Source organism: Cherax quadricarinatus, chromosome 4 (genome assembly GCF_038502225.1).
Source record: "Cherax quadricarinatus isolate ZL_2023a chromosome 4, ASM3850222v1, whole genome shotgun sequence".
NCBI lineage: Eukaryota > Metazoa > Arthropoda > Malacostraca > Decapoda > Parastacidae > Cherax > Cherax quadricarinatus.
Window position 1 is genome coordinate 67,617,203 of NC_091295.1, and position 14,247 is coordinate 67,631,449.

Below are 14,247 nucleotides of genomic sequence, written 5' to 3' on the forward strand. Positions count from 1 at the left end.
TATAAATGGGGTTGTAAAAGAAGTAAATGCTAGGGTGTTTGGGAGAGGGGTGAGATTAAATTATGGGGAACCAAATACAAAATGGGAATTGACACAGTTACTATTTGCTGATGATACTGTGCTTATGGGAGATTCTAAAGAAAAATTGCAAAGGTTAGTGGACAAGTTTGGGAGAGTGTGTAAAGGTAGAAAGTTGAAAGTGAACACAGAAAAGAGTAAGGTGATGAGGGTGTCAAATGATTTAGATCAAGAAAAATTGGATATTATATTGGAGAGGAGGAATATGGATAAGGTTAATCATAGAATTGATGAACGAAAAAAGGTGAGTGGTGCATTGAGGTATATGTGGAGACAAAGAACGTTATCTATGGAAGCAAAGAAAGGAATGTATGAAAGTATAGTGGTACCAACACTCTTATATGGGTGTGAAGCTTGGGTTGTAAATGCAGCAGCGAGGAGGCAGTTGGAGGCAGTGGAGATGTCCTGTCTAAGGGCAATGTGTGATGTAAATATTATGCAGAAAATTCAGAGTGTGGAAATTAGGAGAAGGTGTGGAGTTAAGAAATATATTAGTCAGAGGGCTGAAGAGGGGTTGTTGAGGTGGTTCGGTCATTTACAGGGAATGGATCAAAGTAGAATGACATGGAAAGCGAATAAATCTATAGGGGAAGGAAGGCAGGGTAGGGGTCGTCCTCAAAAGGGTTGGAGAGAGAGGATAAAGGAGGTTTTGTGGGCGAGGGACTTAGACTTCCAGCAAGCGTGCGTGAGCGTGTTAGATAGGAGTGAATGGAGACGAATGGTTTTTGGGACCTGACGAGTTGTTGGAGTGTGAGCAGGGTAATATTTAGTGAAGGGATTCAGGGAAACTGGTTATTTTTATATAGCCGGACTTGAGTCCTGGAAATGGGAAGTACAATGCCTGCACTTTAAAGGAGGGGTTTGGGATATTGGCAGTTTGGAGGGATATGTTGTGTATCTTTATACGTATATGCTTCTAAACTGCTGTATTATGAGCACCTCTGCAAAAACAGTGATTATGTGTGAGGTAAAAGTGTTGAATGATGATGAAAGTATTTTCTTTTTTGGGGGGATTTTCTTTTTTTTGGGTCACCCTGCCTCGGTGGGAGATGGCCGACTTGTTAAAAAAAAAAAAACCACCTGTTAGTTGCAGAAATATTGTTCTTTATATTTTTTAAATTACACATCTTTGGGGTGGAGGTTAGGAAAGAAAACTGCACTTAACTCACCTTAACATTTCTAAGAGCAGCTAGGCCAGCAAAAGCACTGGTGAGGAAATAATCACCACACAGAATGGCAATCTTGTTACCATACTCCAAATCTTGCAGTAGTGTTCCATCAAATACTATTGGTGACAAGTTGACGACTCCTTTATGGATCAAGTGAGCTATGTGAATCATCTCCGAAATCTCTGCTAAACTTCTTTGCCTGAAACAGTAAAGTCAAAGCTAAAAAATGATGCTAGAACATAAAGATAAGGTAAGATTTGTTGGGATTTTTAACCTCGGTGGGTTAGCCACCCTGGATAACCCAAGAAAGTCAGTGTATCATTGAGGGCTGTTTGTCTTATTTCCATTGTGGCCCTTCAATCTTGTCCCCCAGGATGCCACCCACACCAGTCGACTAACACCTAGGTACGTACCTACTTACTGCTAGGTTAACAGGGACAGCAGGTGTAAGGAAACATGCCCAACATTTCCACCCGGCCAGGTATTGAACCACAGACACTCAGCTTGTGAGGCAAGTGCATTGCCATCCAAGCCATGGAAAGAATAAAATACCCACAAATTGTCTTACAAAGATAAAAGCCATTTCGACACTTTATTTAAGCAACGTTTTACTTGTAGACCAGCCAAACTGGGCCTATAAGTACATTTTGCTCAGCAGAAGCTTCATCAGTCCAACAGTGAGTGAAACATGTTCTAAATCAAAACTTTAAAAAAATCGCGCCCCTCAAGGAAGGTTCCTTGATGTTGGTGAGGGGCTCTTGATTTAGGAAATTGGATCTGTGCTCCAGTTCCCCGAATTAAGCCTGAATGCCTTCCACATCCCCCCGCAGGCGCTGTATAATCCTCCGGGTTTAGCGCTTCCCCTTGATTATAATAATAATAATAATAATAATAAATAAATCGCTCATGTGCCTTTATACTTGTCAGTACTAGTTACATAAGTAAGTTTATTCAAGTATACACAAATACAGTTACATAGATTATCATACATAGCAACATATGTGTAAAGAATCTAGGATAACCCAAAAAAGTCAGTGACATATTTCCATTGGCGTCCTTTGATATGATATTCAAATAATATGACTACTAACCTGAGAGAGACACCCGCTGGTTGAGTTTCTTCAAGTTCTGGATGAACATGACCAGCCACTTTAGATATAAGTAAAACAATGAGCTCCCGTGTCTGTACGTTGTCCCGTCCACTGTACATCACTTTCCTAATCAACAGTGAGAAAAACTGAATTAATACTTTCCAAATGATGTATGTACTCACCTACATGTGGCTGCAGCAGTCAATTCACAGCTCCTGACCCCGAATGTATATATATATATATATATATATATATATATATATATATGAGAGAGAGAGAGAGAGAGAGAGAGAGAGAGAGAGAGAGAGAGAGAGAGAGAGAGAGAGAGAGAGAGAGAGAGAGAGAGAGAGAGAGAGAGAGAGAGAGAGAGAGAGAGAGAGAGAGAGAGAGAGAGAGAGAGAGAGAGAGAGAGAGAGAGAGAGAGAGAGAGAGAGAGAGAGAGAGAGAGAGAGAGAGAGAGAGAGAGAGAAAAAGAGAGAGAGAGAGAGAGAGAGAGAGAGAGAGAGAGAGAGAGAGAGAGAGAGAGAGAGAGAGAGAGAGAGAGAGAGAGAGAGAGAGAGAGAGAGAGAGAGAGAGAGAGAGAGAATGGGGTCCACCTCTAGTGCAAATTATGGTACCCATAGCCTCGGAGAGGTAGATAAAATGGCTTCGAGGAAAAATATTTATTATTTAAAAGGTTCTGAAGATAAAACCGTACAAACTATGCTATTTGCTCTTAAGTGTCTACACACTGTAGCCAAATTAGTTAGTTTAATATGTTTATTATGCACCCCATACCCATCCTGTGGGCGGTAGTCAAAGGATTATAGAGGTACATAATTGGTCCAGGGACTGGACTCCAAAGTTTAGATAGCTGAGCAAGTTACAGAGGTAATGAACTCACAATTTACAAAGGTAATGAACTCACAATTTACAAAGGTAATGAACTCACAATTTACAAAGGTAATGAACTCACAATTTACAAAGGTAATGAACTCACAATTTACAAAGGTAATGAACTCACAATTTACAAAGGTAATGAACTCCAGGTAGGTCTGGTCACAATCATGACAAGTTACAAAGGTATTTACAGATTACAGAGGTACGTAATGGGTCCAGGGACTGGGCCCCCAAAGTTTTGATAGCTGAACTAGGTACAAAGGTAATGAGCTCACAAGTTACAAAGGTAATGAATTCTGTAAGAATGGTTACTTACGTTTATACATGGCTACAATCATGAACAAATTATAGTGTAATGAGCAATTCACACTTCCACACCCGGTAACAACTGTAATGAGTTATTGGTGCAAATATTGATTGTTGAGTCACATAGGCACACACACACACACAGAGCGCAGATTCAGGGCCCTCAGTCTATCCTCATAGGGAAGATTTCTGATACATGGGATCATCTTGACTGACTTACTGACTTGACTGAATGATGCATTGACTTGACTGACTTACTGACTTGACTGACAGAATGAATGACTTGACTGACTGAATGAATGACTTGACTGACTGAATGAATGACTTAAAGTAAGACTTTTTCACAGATGATTACCCTGAAATGGTGTCTAGAGCAGCTGATGTCTTACTGTCAGTTGTATAATGTACTGCAGGGTAAAATAAAACAGAAATCCATTACAGAATTTATGCACACTCCAGTACAACCATCGACTTCAGTACCAGAACCTCTACCATCCACCTCAGCCCAGTAGGGCTGAGGTGGGTGGTAGAGGTTCAGCACCCACAATTTAAGGTAAGAAATATTATTATTTCTGTTGCAATTAAAGTCTTAAGCAGTAAAAACAAAATAATACATCACGACAATGAACTACTTTTATATATTCACTTTATTTTTTTAAGATCTGGAGGTCTAAAAAAAAAGTTGTTTGAGGGGGAAGCTCGCATCCTGAATTTTTGCTCGTATCCAGACAAAAAATTGACCGAGCAACTGCTCGTATCCTGAAAAACTCATATGGTGGGGCATTCGTAAGCCGATGTTCCACTGTATGTATATGCACACACACACACACACACACAAAAAAAACTAACTGCTGGATATGTTGGTGATTGATAATACAATGAAAAAACATTAAATGAGAAAGTTGTGTGGTGAGTTTATGATGTTTTCTGTGGCGCAGCTGCTGCTGGTGTTGGTGAAATATTTCCTCAATAAATGTACTGAAGTAAACATAATTGTCTTTGTGTACATAGTGGTATTACTATACCAGTTATTCAGCCAACATGCGCTATGTTTCTACTCGTTGGGTACCATACCTGGTCCCTCAGTTGTGCAGGTCAGGCACCTGTCCATGTGGCAGGTAGTATCACCTACCACCACTATCAACTACCACTACTGCCATTACCTACCACCACCACTATCACTTATCACCACCATCACTATCATCTGCAAGCATAGTTTAAAATAAATAACATTTCCTTACCAAATTGTAACAAACATAGAACTCGCCAGAGCTATAGTAAATAAACTTATACTAAACTTAAAGTACAGTATTTGAAAAAGTAATAAACAAAATAAAAGTTGTAGTATTAAGGTCACTGTTCACACACATCCTACCCTGGTCACTAGCTGCTTTCCCCCAGTCTATAGAAATTCTTAAATGGAAAGGTTTTTATGCCTCAGCCACTATTTTTAAAGTTTAGTGGTGCAAACACTCAGGCAAGTTTACAAAGGGGTAATTATTTTAAATAAAATTTCAACAGTGATATAACAAAAATGTGATACTTAGAAATGTAATACATCATGTGAGAGTGTGCATGTGTGCCCCTGTGCACATGTGTATGTGTATAATCACACACATATATACAGGCATACTAAGTGAAATATCTCATTAATGGATCTCCATGGAACAGATTTTGGACAAAAAACTTTAGCTAGAGAAATGTTGGAAACATTGGACAAAATGGAAATAAATCTGTAATTCCAGATTTTGTCCATAGTGGTAATGTCCCATTGTCTTCTAAAGCATTGGACCAAGTTTAGTGACTTGCATTTATTGGGTACGACTAGAGCAGCCACATCCAGGACCTGTTTTCATTGTTCCCTGAACCATAGGCCGCTTGCAACAGTTTGCGCTCACTCAAGCATACACGTTTCACTGTCTAGAATTTTCTCTGGATTTACAGTGTTTGTGTGACTATTAAGATACTTAATACACTGCAATTAACAATGGCTTTTAAAGCAAGTGGTGGTGCCAAGAGGAAATGTGGTTCTCAGTATTAAGCAGAAATTTGATTTGATAAAGAAGGTTGATTGTGGCATCTCAGTGGCACATCATCTCAGCCATCTACATTATTTTCACTAGTAGAGCTTTACAGCTCTTCTGACTAAGAAGAGAAGTTATTCTGAGTTGCCAATATTGATCATGGCAGTTTACACCTCATCCCTCTATCACAAAAAGTTGATAACAGTAAAATTACTGTAAATTGCAAACCGTACTATATTTAAAATTACTATACAGTACAGTTCTGTAGTATTGTATTACTACAGATTACAGTACCCATATTTTTAGTGTCTAGTTGTCTTCAGAAGACGAGATGATTATGAAAAAATTTGATAATACAGAGGATTTGGAGAGTTGGCAATGTCGTATAACCCCTCCACCCTGTATATACATATACAGTGGAACCCCAAATATCGGCTGCTGCATTTATCGGCTTGTTTTTGGGCCGAAATTTTGCTTCGTATTTCGGCCTCTGCCTCATAAATCGGTTGCATTATGCGCATCAGCCCGCCTTCTGCCGGGAAACTGCTGCATAGGTGAGTCAGTCTGCCTGTGTCTCTCGGTGAATGAGCATATACTCCACTCATTCATCCTAACATTTCCTTAAAATCCATTGGTTTTTGTGCTTGTTTATGAAGTGCGATTTTGAAATAAGCCACCATGGGCCCAAAGAAAGTTCAGAGTGATAGAATTTAAGAAAGAAGTCATTGAAAAATATGAGAGTAGTGTTCGAGTGCTAAAATGTGCCAGGATGTATGGGAAATCCAAATCAACAATCACTTCTATCCTGGCAAAGAAAGAACAAATCAAGGAAGCTGATGTGACGTGAGGGGTAAACATGTTAACGAAAAAGAGATCACAAACAATGGAAGATGTGGAGAGAGGCAGGGAGTGTAGCAGACAGGCAAGGAGTGTAGCAGGCAGGGAGAGAAGTAACCCCAGTGAGGGCTTTGATACCTAAAGTCCTTATGGAGGGGAATTCCCCTTCCACACAATAATCAGTTCTCCCTCTCTCCTCCTCCCTGTCTTCCATAACCCAACAAGAGTCTTCAATAAAGGCATGTAATAGTGATTTAAATGTTCATTTATTTATTTTATTTAGCTCTCATTGTTTTGTGTATGTAAAACTATAATTAATCTTTAAAAAATGTATTTTTTGTTAATATTTTTTGGGTGTCTGGAACGGATTAATTGTATTTACATTAATTCTTGTGGGAAATGTTGCTTCGAATTTAGGCCTTTATGAATTTAGGCCAACTTTCTGGAATGGATTACGGTCGATATTCGGGGTTCCATTGTATATATATATTTTTTTCAACGAACTCGCTGTATCCCACTGAGTGGAACATCGGTGTTCAAATGTACCAGGCCTCAAATGAGCCAAAAGTTTTTCTGGAGTCTGAGAGTACGTTTGCTTAAAATTCAATTGCAAAAAACTTTACACGAATGCTGTTTCAAAAGTGCTTTGAAGTGACTTCTGACACTGACCTAACTTTCAGAGACTTTTGGAACAGTCAGTTTAACATCGTCCAGTGTGTGATGCTGATAATTGAAGCTTGGGAAATACTGTTTTGGACATCAAACTTTTTGCAGTTTGAATACCACCTAAGAACCAGTTAAGTTCAAACGCTGAAGTTCCACTGTCTAGAAAACACACACACACACACACACACACACACACACACACACACACACACACACACACACACACACACACACACACACACTCACACTCACACACACAAACTGAAGCAAAAATTGCCGTAAAGAGAATTGCCATTTTTTCACTTTTAAATGCATATAAATCCTTGATAACACATTTACACTATCATATACGGGACCGCCCTGCTTTACGGCGATTTGCTAATATGAACATTTCAAATTACAACCAAAAATTCATTTATACGGCTCCTGATTTGCTGTTAGGGCGTCTGCACGCCACTCTGTTTACATCCTCAGTGAGCTCTGTGTCTGTCAAATATGTCTGTAAACCTTCCAAAATTTCAAATGTTTTAAAGTTAGTGTGTATTTTATATATATGTACTTTGATAATTGTACTTGTGTGTACCTGTACCAAAATAAACTTACTGTGCTAGCATGCAGATACACATTAAAATCACTAAGAGAGTCTCACAAGTGTTGAAAACACAACAATAATAATAATAATAATAATACAGTGGACCCTCGCCTAACACTATTAATCCGTTCCTGAGAACTCAGTGTTAGGCGAAATTATCGTTAGGCGAATTAATTTTCCCCATAAGAAATAATGGAAATCAAATTAATCCGTTCCTGACACCCCAAAGTATGAACAAAAAAAAAATTTTGCCACATGAAATATTAATTTTAATACACACAAACTGAAGAAGACATGCACAGTTACATGACACTTACCTTTATTGAAGATCTGGTGATGATTGATGGGATGGGAGGAGGGGAGAGTGTTGATGGTGTTAGTGTTTAGAAGGGGAATCCCCTTCCATTAGGACTTGGTGTCGAGTCCTTTTCCGGGGTTACTTCCCTTCTTCTTTTAATGCCACTAGGACCAGCTTGAGAGTCACTGGACCTCTGTCGCACAACATATCTGTCCATAGAGGCCTGCACCTCCCGTTCCTGTATGACATTCCTAAAGTGTTTCACAACATTGTCAGTGTAATAGTCACCAGCACGGCTTGCAATAGCTGTGCGAGGGTGATTTTCATCAAAAAAGGCTTGCACATTAAGCCACATTGCACACATTTCCTTAATCTTTGAAGTAGGCAACTTCCTCAATTTCTCTATCCCCTCCTCCAAAGCAGTTTCCTCAGGTGTGGCCTCTTGCTGTTGAAGATGATCTAGCAGCTCATCAGTGGTTAGTTCTTCATTGTCCTCCTCCACCAACTCTTCCACATCCTCCCCCCTAACCTCCAACCCCAAGGACTTCCCCAATGCCACAATGGGTTCCTCAACTGGCATAGGATTCCCAGGGTTAGCCTCAAACCCTTCAAAATCCCTTTTGTCTACACATTTTGGCCACAGTTTCTTCCAAGCAGAGTTCAAGGTCCTCTTAGTCACTTCCTCCCAAGCCTTACCTATAATGTTTACATAATTGAGGGTGCTAAAGTGATCTCTCCAAAACTCTCTTAGAGTCAATTGAGTTTCTGAGGTCACTACAAAGCACCTTTCAAACATAGCTTTTGTGTACAGTTTCTTGAAGTTGGAAATGACCTGCTGGTCCATGGGCTGCAGGAGAGGAGTGGTATTAGGAGGCAAAAACTTGACCTTAATGAAGCTCATTTCCGCAGAAAGTCGCTCTGCCATGTCTGAAGGATGACCAGGAGCATTGTCTAATACCAGGAGGCACTTAAGGTCTAATTTCTTTTCAATTAGGTAATTTTTCCCAGTGGGGGCAAATGCATGGTGTAACCAGTCAAAGAAAAAGTTCCTAGTGACCCATGCCTTACTGTTTGCCCTCCACAGCACACACAAATTAGCCTTGAGGACATTGTTTTTCCTGAACACTCTGGGAGTTTGAGTGATACACCAATAAAGGCTTCACTTTGCAATCACCACTAGCATTGGCACACATCAACAGAGTAAGCCTGTCTTTCATAGGCTTGTGTCCTGGGAGTGCCTTTTCCTCCTGAGTAATGTACGTCCTGTTTGGCATTTTCTTCCAAAACAGGCCTGTTTCGTCACAATTAAACACTTGTTCAGATTTCAGTCCTTCACTGTCTATGTACCCCTTGAATTCCTGTACATATTTTTCAGCCGCTTTGTGGTCTGAACTGGCAGCCTCGCCATGCCTTATCACACTATATATGCCACTACGCTTCTTAAATCTCTCAAACCAACCTTTGCTGGCCTTAAATTCACTCACATCATCACTAGTTGCAGGCATTTTTCTAATTAAATCGTCATGCAACTTCCTAGCCTTTTCACACATGATCGCTTAAGAGATGCTATCTCCTGCTATATGTTTTTCGTTTATCCACACCAATAACAGTCTCTCAACATTTATCACTTGCGATCTCTGTTTCGAAAACAAAGTTGCACCTTTGGCAAGAACAGCTTCCTTGATTGCATTTTTCTTGGCCACAATAGTAGCGATGGTTGATTGGGGTTTTGTGTACAACCTGGCCAGCTCGGAGACACGCACTCCACTTTCATATTTAGCAATGATCTCTTTCTTCATATCCATAATAATTCTCACTCTTTTTGCTGTAGGGTTGGCACTAGAAGCTTTCTTGGGGCCCATGGTGACTTATTTTGCAGGTGCAAACACTAAAAAGGCTGTGATAATATGAAATGTTCCGATTGTGTGCTTGGAAGTGACTGCGGTGGCTGGCTTATAAACACTGGCACCCAAGGAACAAGTGAGGTGGGCTCAGGCCGCACGTGGACGCATCTCGAACGAACCGCGTTGGTTGAGTTTTTTAGTGCTAGCCGAGGCAAAATTTTTGCGTTAAAATGTATCGCTAGGCGGATTTAACGTTATGCAATGCGTTCGTTAGGCGAGGTTCCTCTGTAATTGCTCTGGGGTAATTTAACCCTCTTAAGGTGGGTCCTGTTGAAGTCCAGGTCAGTCCCATTGCTCTTTGTGATGAGCTCAGCTCTTGCAGATTAAGCTGTAAGCAGTAAATTTGGGCCTAGATATGAGATAATGGGTCAATGCGGTAAGTGTGCACCATGAAAAAAATCCGACAGCAAGCAGTATATGAGAAAAAAATTGCGCTGGTTTAAAAAAGCGACTTTTCAGTGTAATTTTCATATGGTTTTTATGATTGTATTCTAAGTCTCGTTTGATAGAATGGAATATATATTACAGAAATAGAGATTATTCTGATTGGTTTCAGGACTGAAAGTACAGTAGCTTGAAATTTAGCTCAAATTAGTGGAAATTTTAAATTTTTGCTGATATTCCAGGGTACACAAATTACGTGACTCATCCAATACACATCTAACTGGTTGGTCTAATACATGTTCACAAATGCACTGACATTATTTATACAATTATTACAGTAATGTAGTAGTCTGAAAAAAATAAATCTTCTATTTTTTGTGTGAATAAAAATTCAAAATGGAAAGCAAGCATAATATAAGAGAGGTCTGGGGGCACAACTAATGAACAGAAGAAGTGATTTTTTTTTTTTTAGTGCCAGGAATGTCTACATTGTTTATTCTGAAACCTGTTTTTAAATTGGCAGTTTTTTTTGTGTGAAACTGGTCAAATTTCTGATTTCTGATCTTTATTGGATAGTTGAAAAAGTAAATGGGCAGTTCCTTGTACCCATTTGTTAGAATAGAAGGAATACTAGCAAAATAGCTACGAGTTTAGTCAACTGATACAATGGAATTGGCTGAAAATAGGGATCAAAATGGGCAAAGTTACCGATGCGTAAACTGAGACGCACAACTTTGCAAGAGAGTAAGTCCATGAGTTTTCCATCAAATTTCATATTTTTGGTTTCATTACCTTTGGGAAAAAATTTCTCTTATCATTTCATAAGAATTTTTTTTTTTAAATTCTCCAACCCTGAAAGCAAGTTTCAAATTCAGGGGTTCTGACCCTGAAAGGGTTAAATATGTTATGTTACTTTATTATAGACATTTTCATTAATTCATGTGATATTTTTTTTTAACATTATATAAGAAAAATGCTACCTATCATATAAACATAATACATACAACCATAGTAGAGCAAATTGACATAAGTATGTGGTTGTCAGGTGGTTTGTAGTAGTGACCAAGAATTCTGTTTTCTTTGTCCAACACCAGAGAAGCTGTTTACATTGTAGTATTACATGAGGGTAACTTTAGAAAAATATTCCTTAAATATGTTATCACTCACAGCGTCATTTGTTCTAATAAATAAATAAAGTTTATTTCTTTGTAAAGGTTACAATGTGTAATTACAATTTTGATTTGCTAAGTACAAAGATAGCCACTATCATGTCGAGGCATTTCGGGCAAACTAATCCTAATACATAGTAACTACTTAAAACTAGATAAGATAATAGTACATAGTAACTATACTTAAAACTAAACAAGTAATAGTGGTTAGCTGTTTTACAATCTTATTTGAACTTAATACAAACTCATTTAACCCTTTCAGGGTCCGTGCCGTAGATCTAAGGCTTTATGTTGAGGGTTCAAACCTTAGATCTACGCCATGAGCTCAGCTCACTCTGATAAGCTGTGAGACTAATTTTCGATTACAACAGCAATTTGCAGTGTTTTTTCATGTTTTTTTTTATAGTTGTATTTGCGATTTCTTGGTCTCATTTGATAGAATGGAAGATATATTACAAAAATAGAGATGATTTTGATTGGTTTTAGTACTGAAAATGGCTTGAAACTGAGCTCAAAATAGCGGAAATGTTAAATTTTTGCCCATGTTCAAGATTAAATAAATAACCTCACATGTCTAATACATGCCAGCTGGTGGGTCTAATATATGTTCACAAATGTGGTGATATTATTTATGCAATTATTAGAATATTGTATGACAGTAAATCTTCTATTTATTGGTTTGAATAAAAATTCATTATGTGAATTATAAATCAAAATGGAATTCATTTGTAAAGCCTGAAAACATAACTGATGAACAGAGGAAATGTTAGTTTAGTGCTAGGAATGCCTGCATTGTTTATTCTGGACCCTATTTTGAAATTGGAATATTTTGAACTTTGCACTAAATTGGCCAAATTACGAATTTCCAATCACTTTATTTTGTAGTTGAAGCAGTTGAGTTGGCGATTTCTTATGCTCAATCGATAGAGTAGAAGTAATACTAAGAAATAGCTAAGAATTGGGTCAACTGGAATAAGGTAATTGGCCTAAAATGGGAGTCAAAGTCGCAAAATCGCTGATGCGTAAATATCGCTGACACATCAAAATCCGCGAGAGCATAATTTCATCAGTTTTCCATCAAATTTTGTACTTTTTGTTTTATTACCTTCAGAAAAAGATTCTCTACCATTTCATAAGAAAAAGTAACAAAATTATTTTTTGAAAATTCTTGGACACTGGTGTGCACTTTGAAATTTGGCCTCTGGACCCTGAAAGGGTTAAACTTAGTACAAAATCTAACGTACAAGTAATGGTGCAAGTGGTAATATTTTATGGAATGGCAGAATTAAAAGCCAGGAGGTCACATGATAAATTCAAATTCAAATTCAAATTCAAAGTTTATTCTCTATAAGGATTACAATGCTGAGTTTACAGAAATTTGGTTATTGTTTGGTTTACATGTAGTAAAATTGAGATTACAGAGTGTACCACTAGAACGCTTAGCATGGCTAGGCATTTCGGGCATACTTAGTTTTATTCTTAAATGTAAAATATTACAAATTATGAGGTAAGTTGGTATTATGGCTAAGTGACTAAATACTATTTTGTGAGTTTAGCAATGTGAATGCTTTTGTTTTGGCACAGTATATAGTTTCAGTATTGGAGTATCACAGGATTCATTATTTTAAGACTGAGATTAATATTTCTGTTTATGGTCAAATGAGTGAGCGATTGTAAGTGTGAACCACCAGGTGGTATTCGTGAAGTTAGTTGACGGGGTGTATCAGGGAGATAAGATTTATTTATTTATTTATTTATTTATTTATTTAAAAATTTGAGCACACATACAGAGGTACAACAAATACAGGTAAGAGCAGTATGCCAAAGCCACTTATACTATGCATAGCATTACGGGCTGGCTTAAAATTAACTTAAGATTAACTAAGCAATGATGAAATCAGTGATAAAACATTAATGTAAACAGGTTACTATAAAGCACAAGTGAGTATTACAAAGACAGGTCATATGGTTGTATGCATTGTTGTACATTCAGTAGAATGGAGTATTCTGTTAGGTAGTGTATTTAAAAAATAATAAAGTTAGATTGGGTTTTAGGTTTAACATTTATGTGATATAATTTTGAGAAACATTTAAGATATACAATTTATAAGGTTCAGTTATTCAGTATTTATTTGGTTTTGGGTGAGTAAGTGATCTTTGAGAAGAGACTTGAATTTATAAACAGGTAGTGTTTCTTTTATATTTACAGGTAATGAATTGCTTCTTCAACCTTCATATTTATTGTTGTTATTTGCTCAGTGTGACTGGCTATAGCTGCTTTTAGAGTATTTTCTGTGTCAACACTTCCCGATGTAATCTTCTCTTCAAGGTTTTGGATCTTATTCTCGAGGTTGATTATCTTGGATTCTCGTCGCTCGAGTGTTGCTTTGATATCTTTGATTTCATTTTCTAGAGAAACGATGTAGTCCTTGATATTGTCAGGAATAATCATACCTGAGTTATCATGGGTGAATCCTTTGAAGGGAGTGGAGTTGGAGGGGGAGTCAGCCATGTTTGTTGTTGTTGTTCCCTGGGTGGCGGCGGTGAGGGGGGGTGATGATACACTGGCGTCCTGCTGGGTAGACAAGTTGAGTTCTAGGGTCCTTGCTGTTATTCTTTTATTACTGGTGTTTTTTCTTCTGCGATATCCTTTCATAGTATCACTGAAGTAGATACTGTGTAGCAATGGAGGAGAAGGCTTGTTTTCTCGGAGCTTGGGTTAAATGATTGTCTGGCAGCGGAGGCAGTGTTTGGGTTAGCAGGGCTGTCTTCCTTAGATCTTCTAATTTTGTCAAGATTTGGGTTACATTCTTAGTATTCTTGGGTCATGTTGTGGTCTACGTGGGTTCA

General features: G+C 38.1%; 1 protein-coding gene across 1 annotated transcript in view; it reads right to left on the reverse strand.

Annotated features, from left to right (window-relative positions):
* LOC128684317 (all trans-polyprenyl-diphosphate synthase PDSS2-like) overlaps positions 1 to 14,247 on the reverse strand; it is a 95,262-nt gene that overhangs the window by 17,350 nt on the left and 63,665 nt on the right. Inside the window, exons 4-6 of the mRNA XM_070098308.1 lie at positions 13,605 to 14,113; positions 2,339 to 2,464; positions 1,248 to 1,446 (exon numbers count right to left, since the gene is read on the reverse strand). Coding sequence (XP_069954409.1) covers positions 1,248 to 1,446; positions 2,339 to 2,464; positions 13,605 to 14,113 — 834 coding nt within the window. The remainder of the gene's footprint in view (positions 1 to 1,247; positions 1,447 to 2,338; positions 2,465 to 13,604; positions 14,114 to 14,247) is intronic.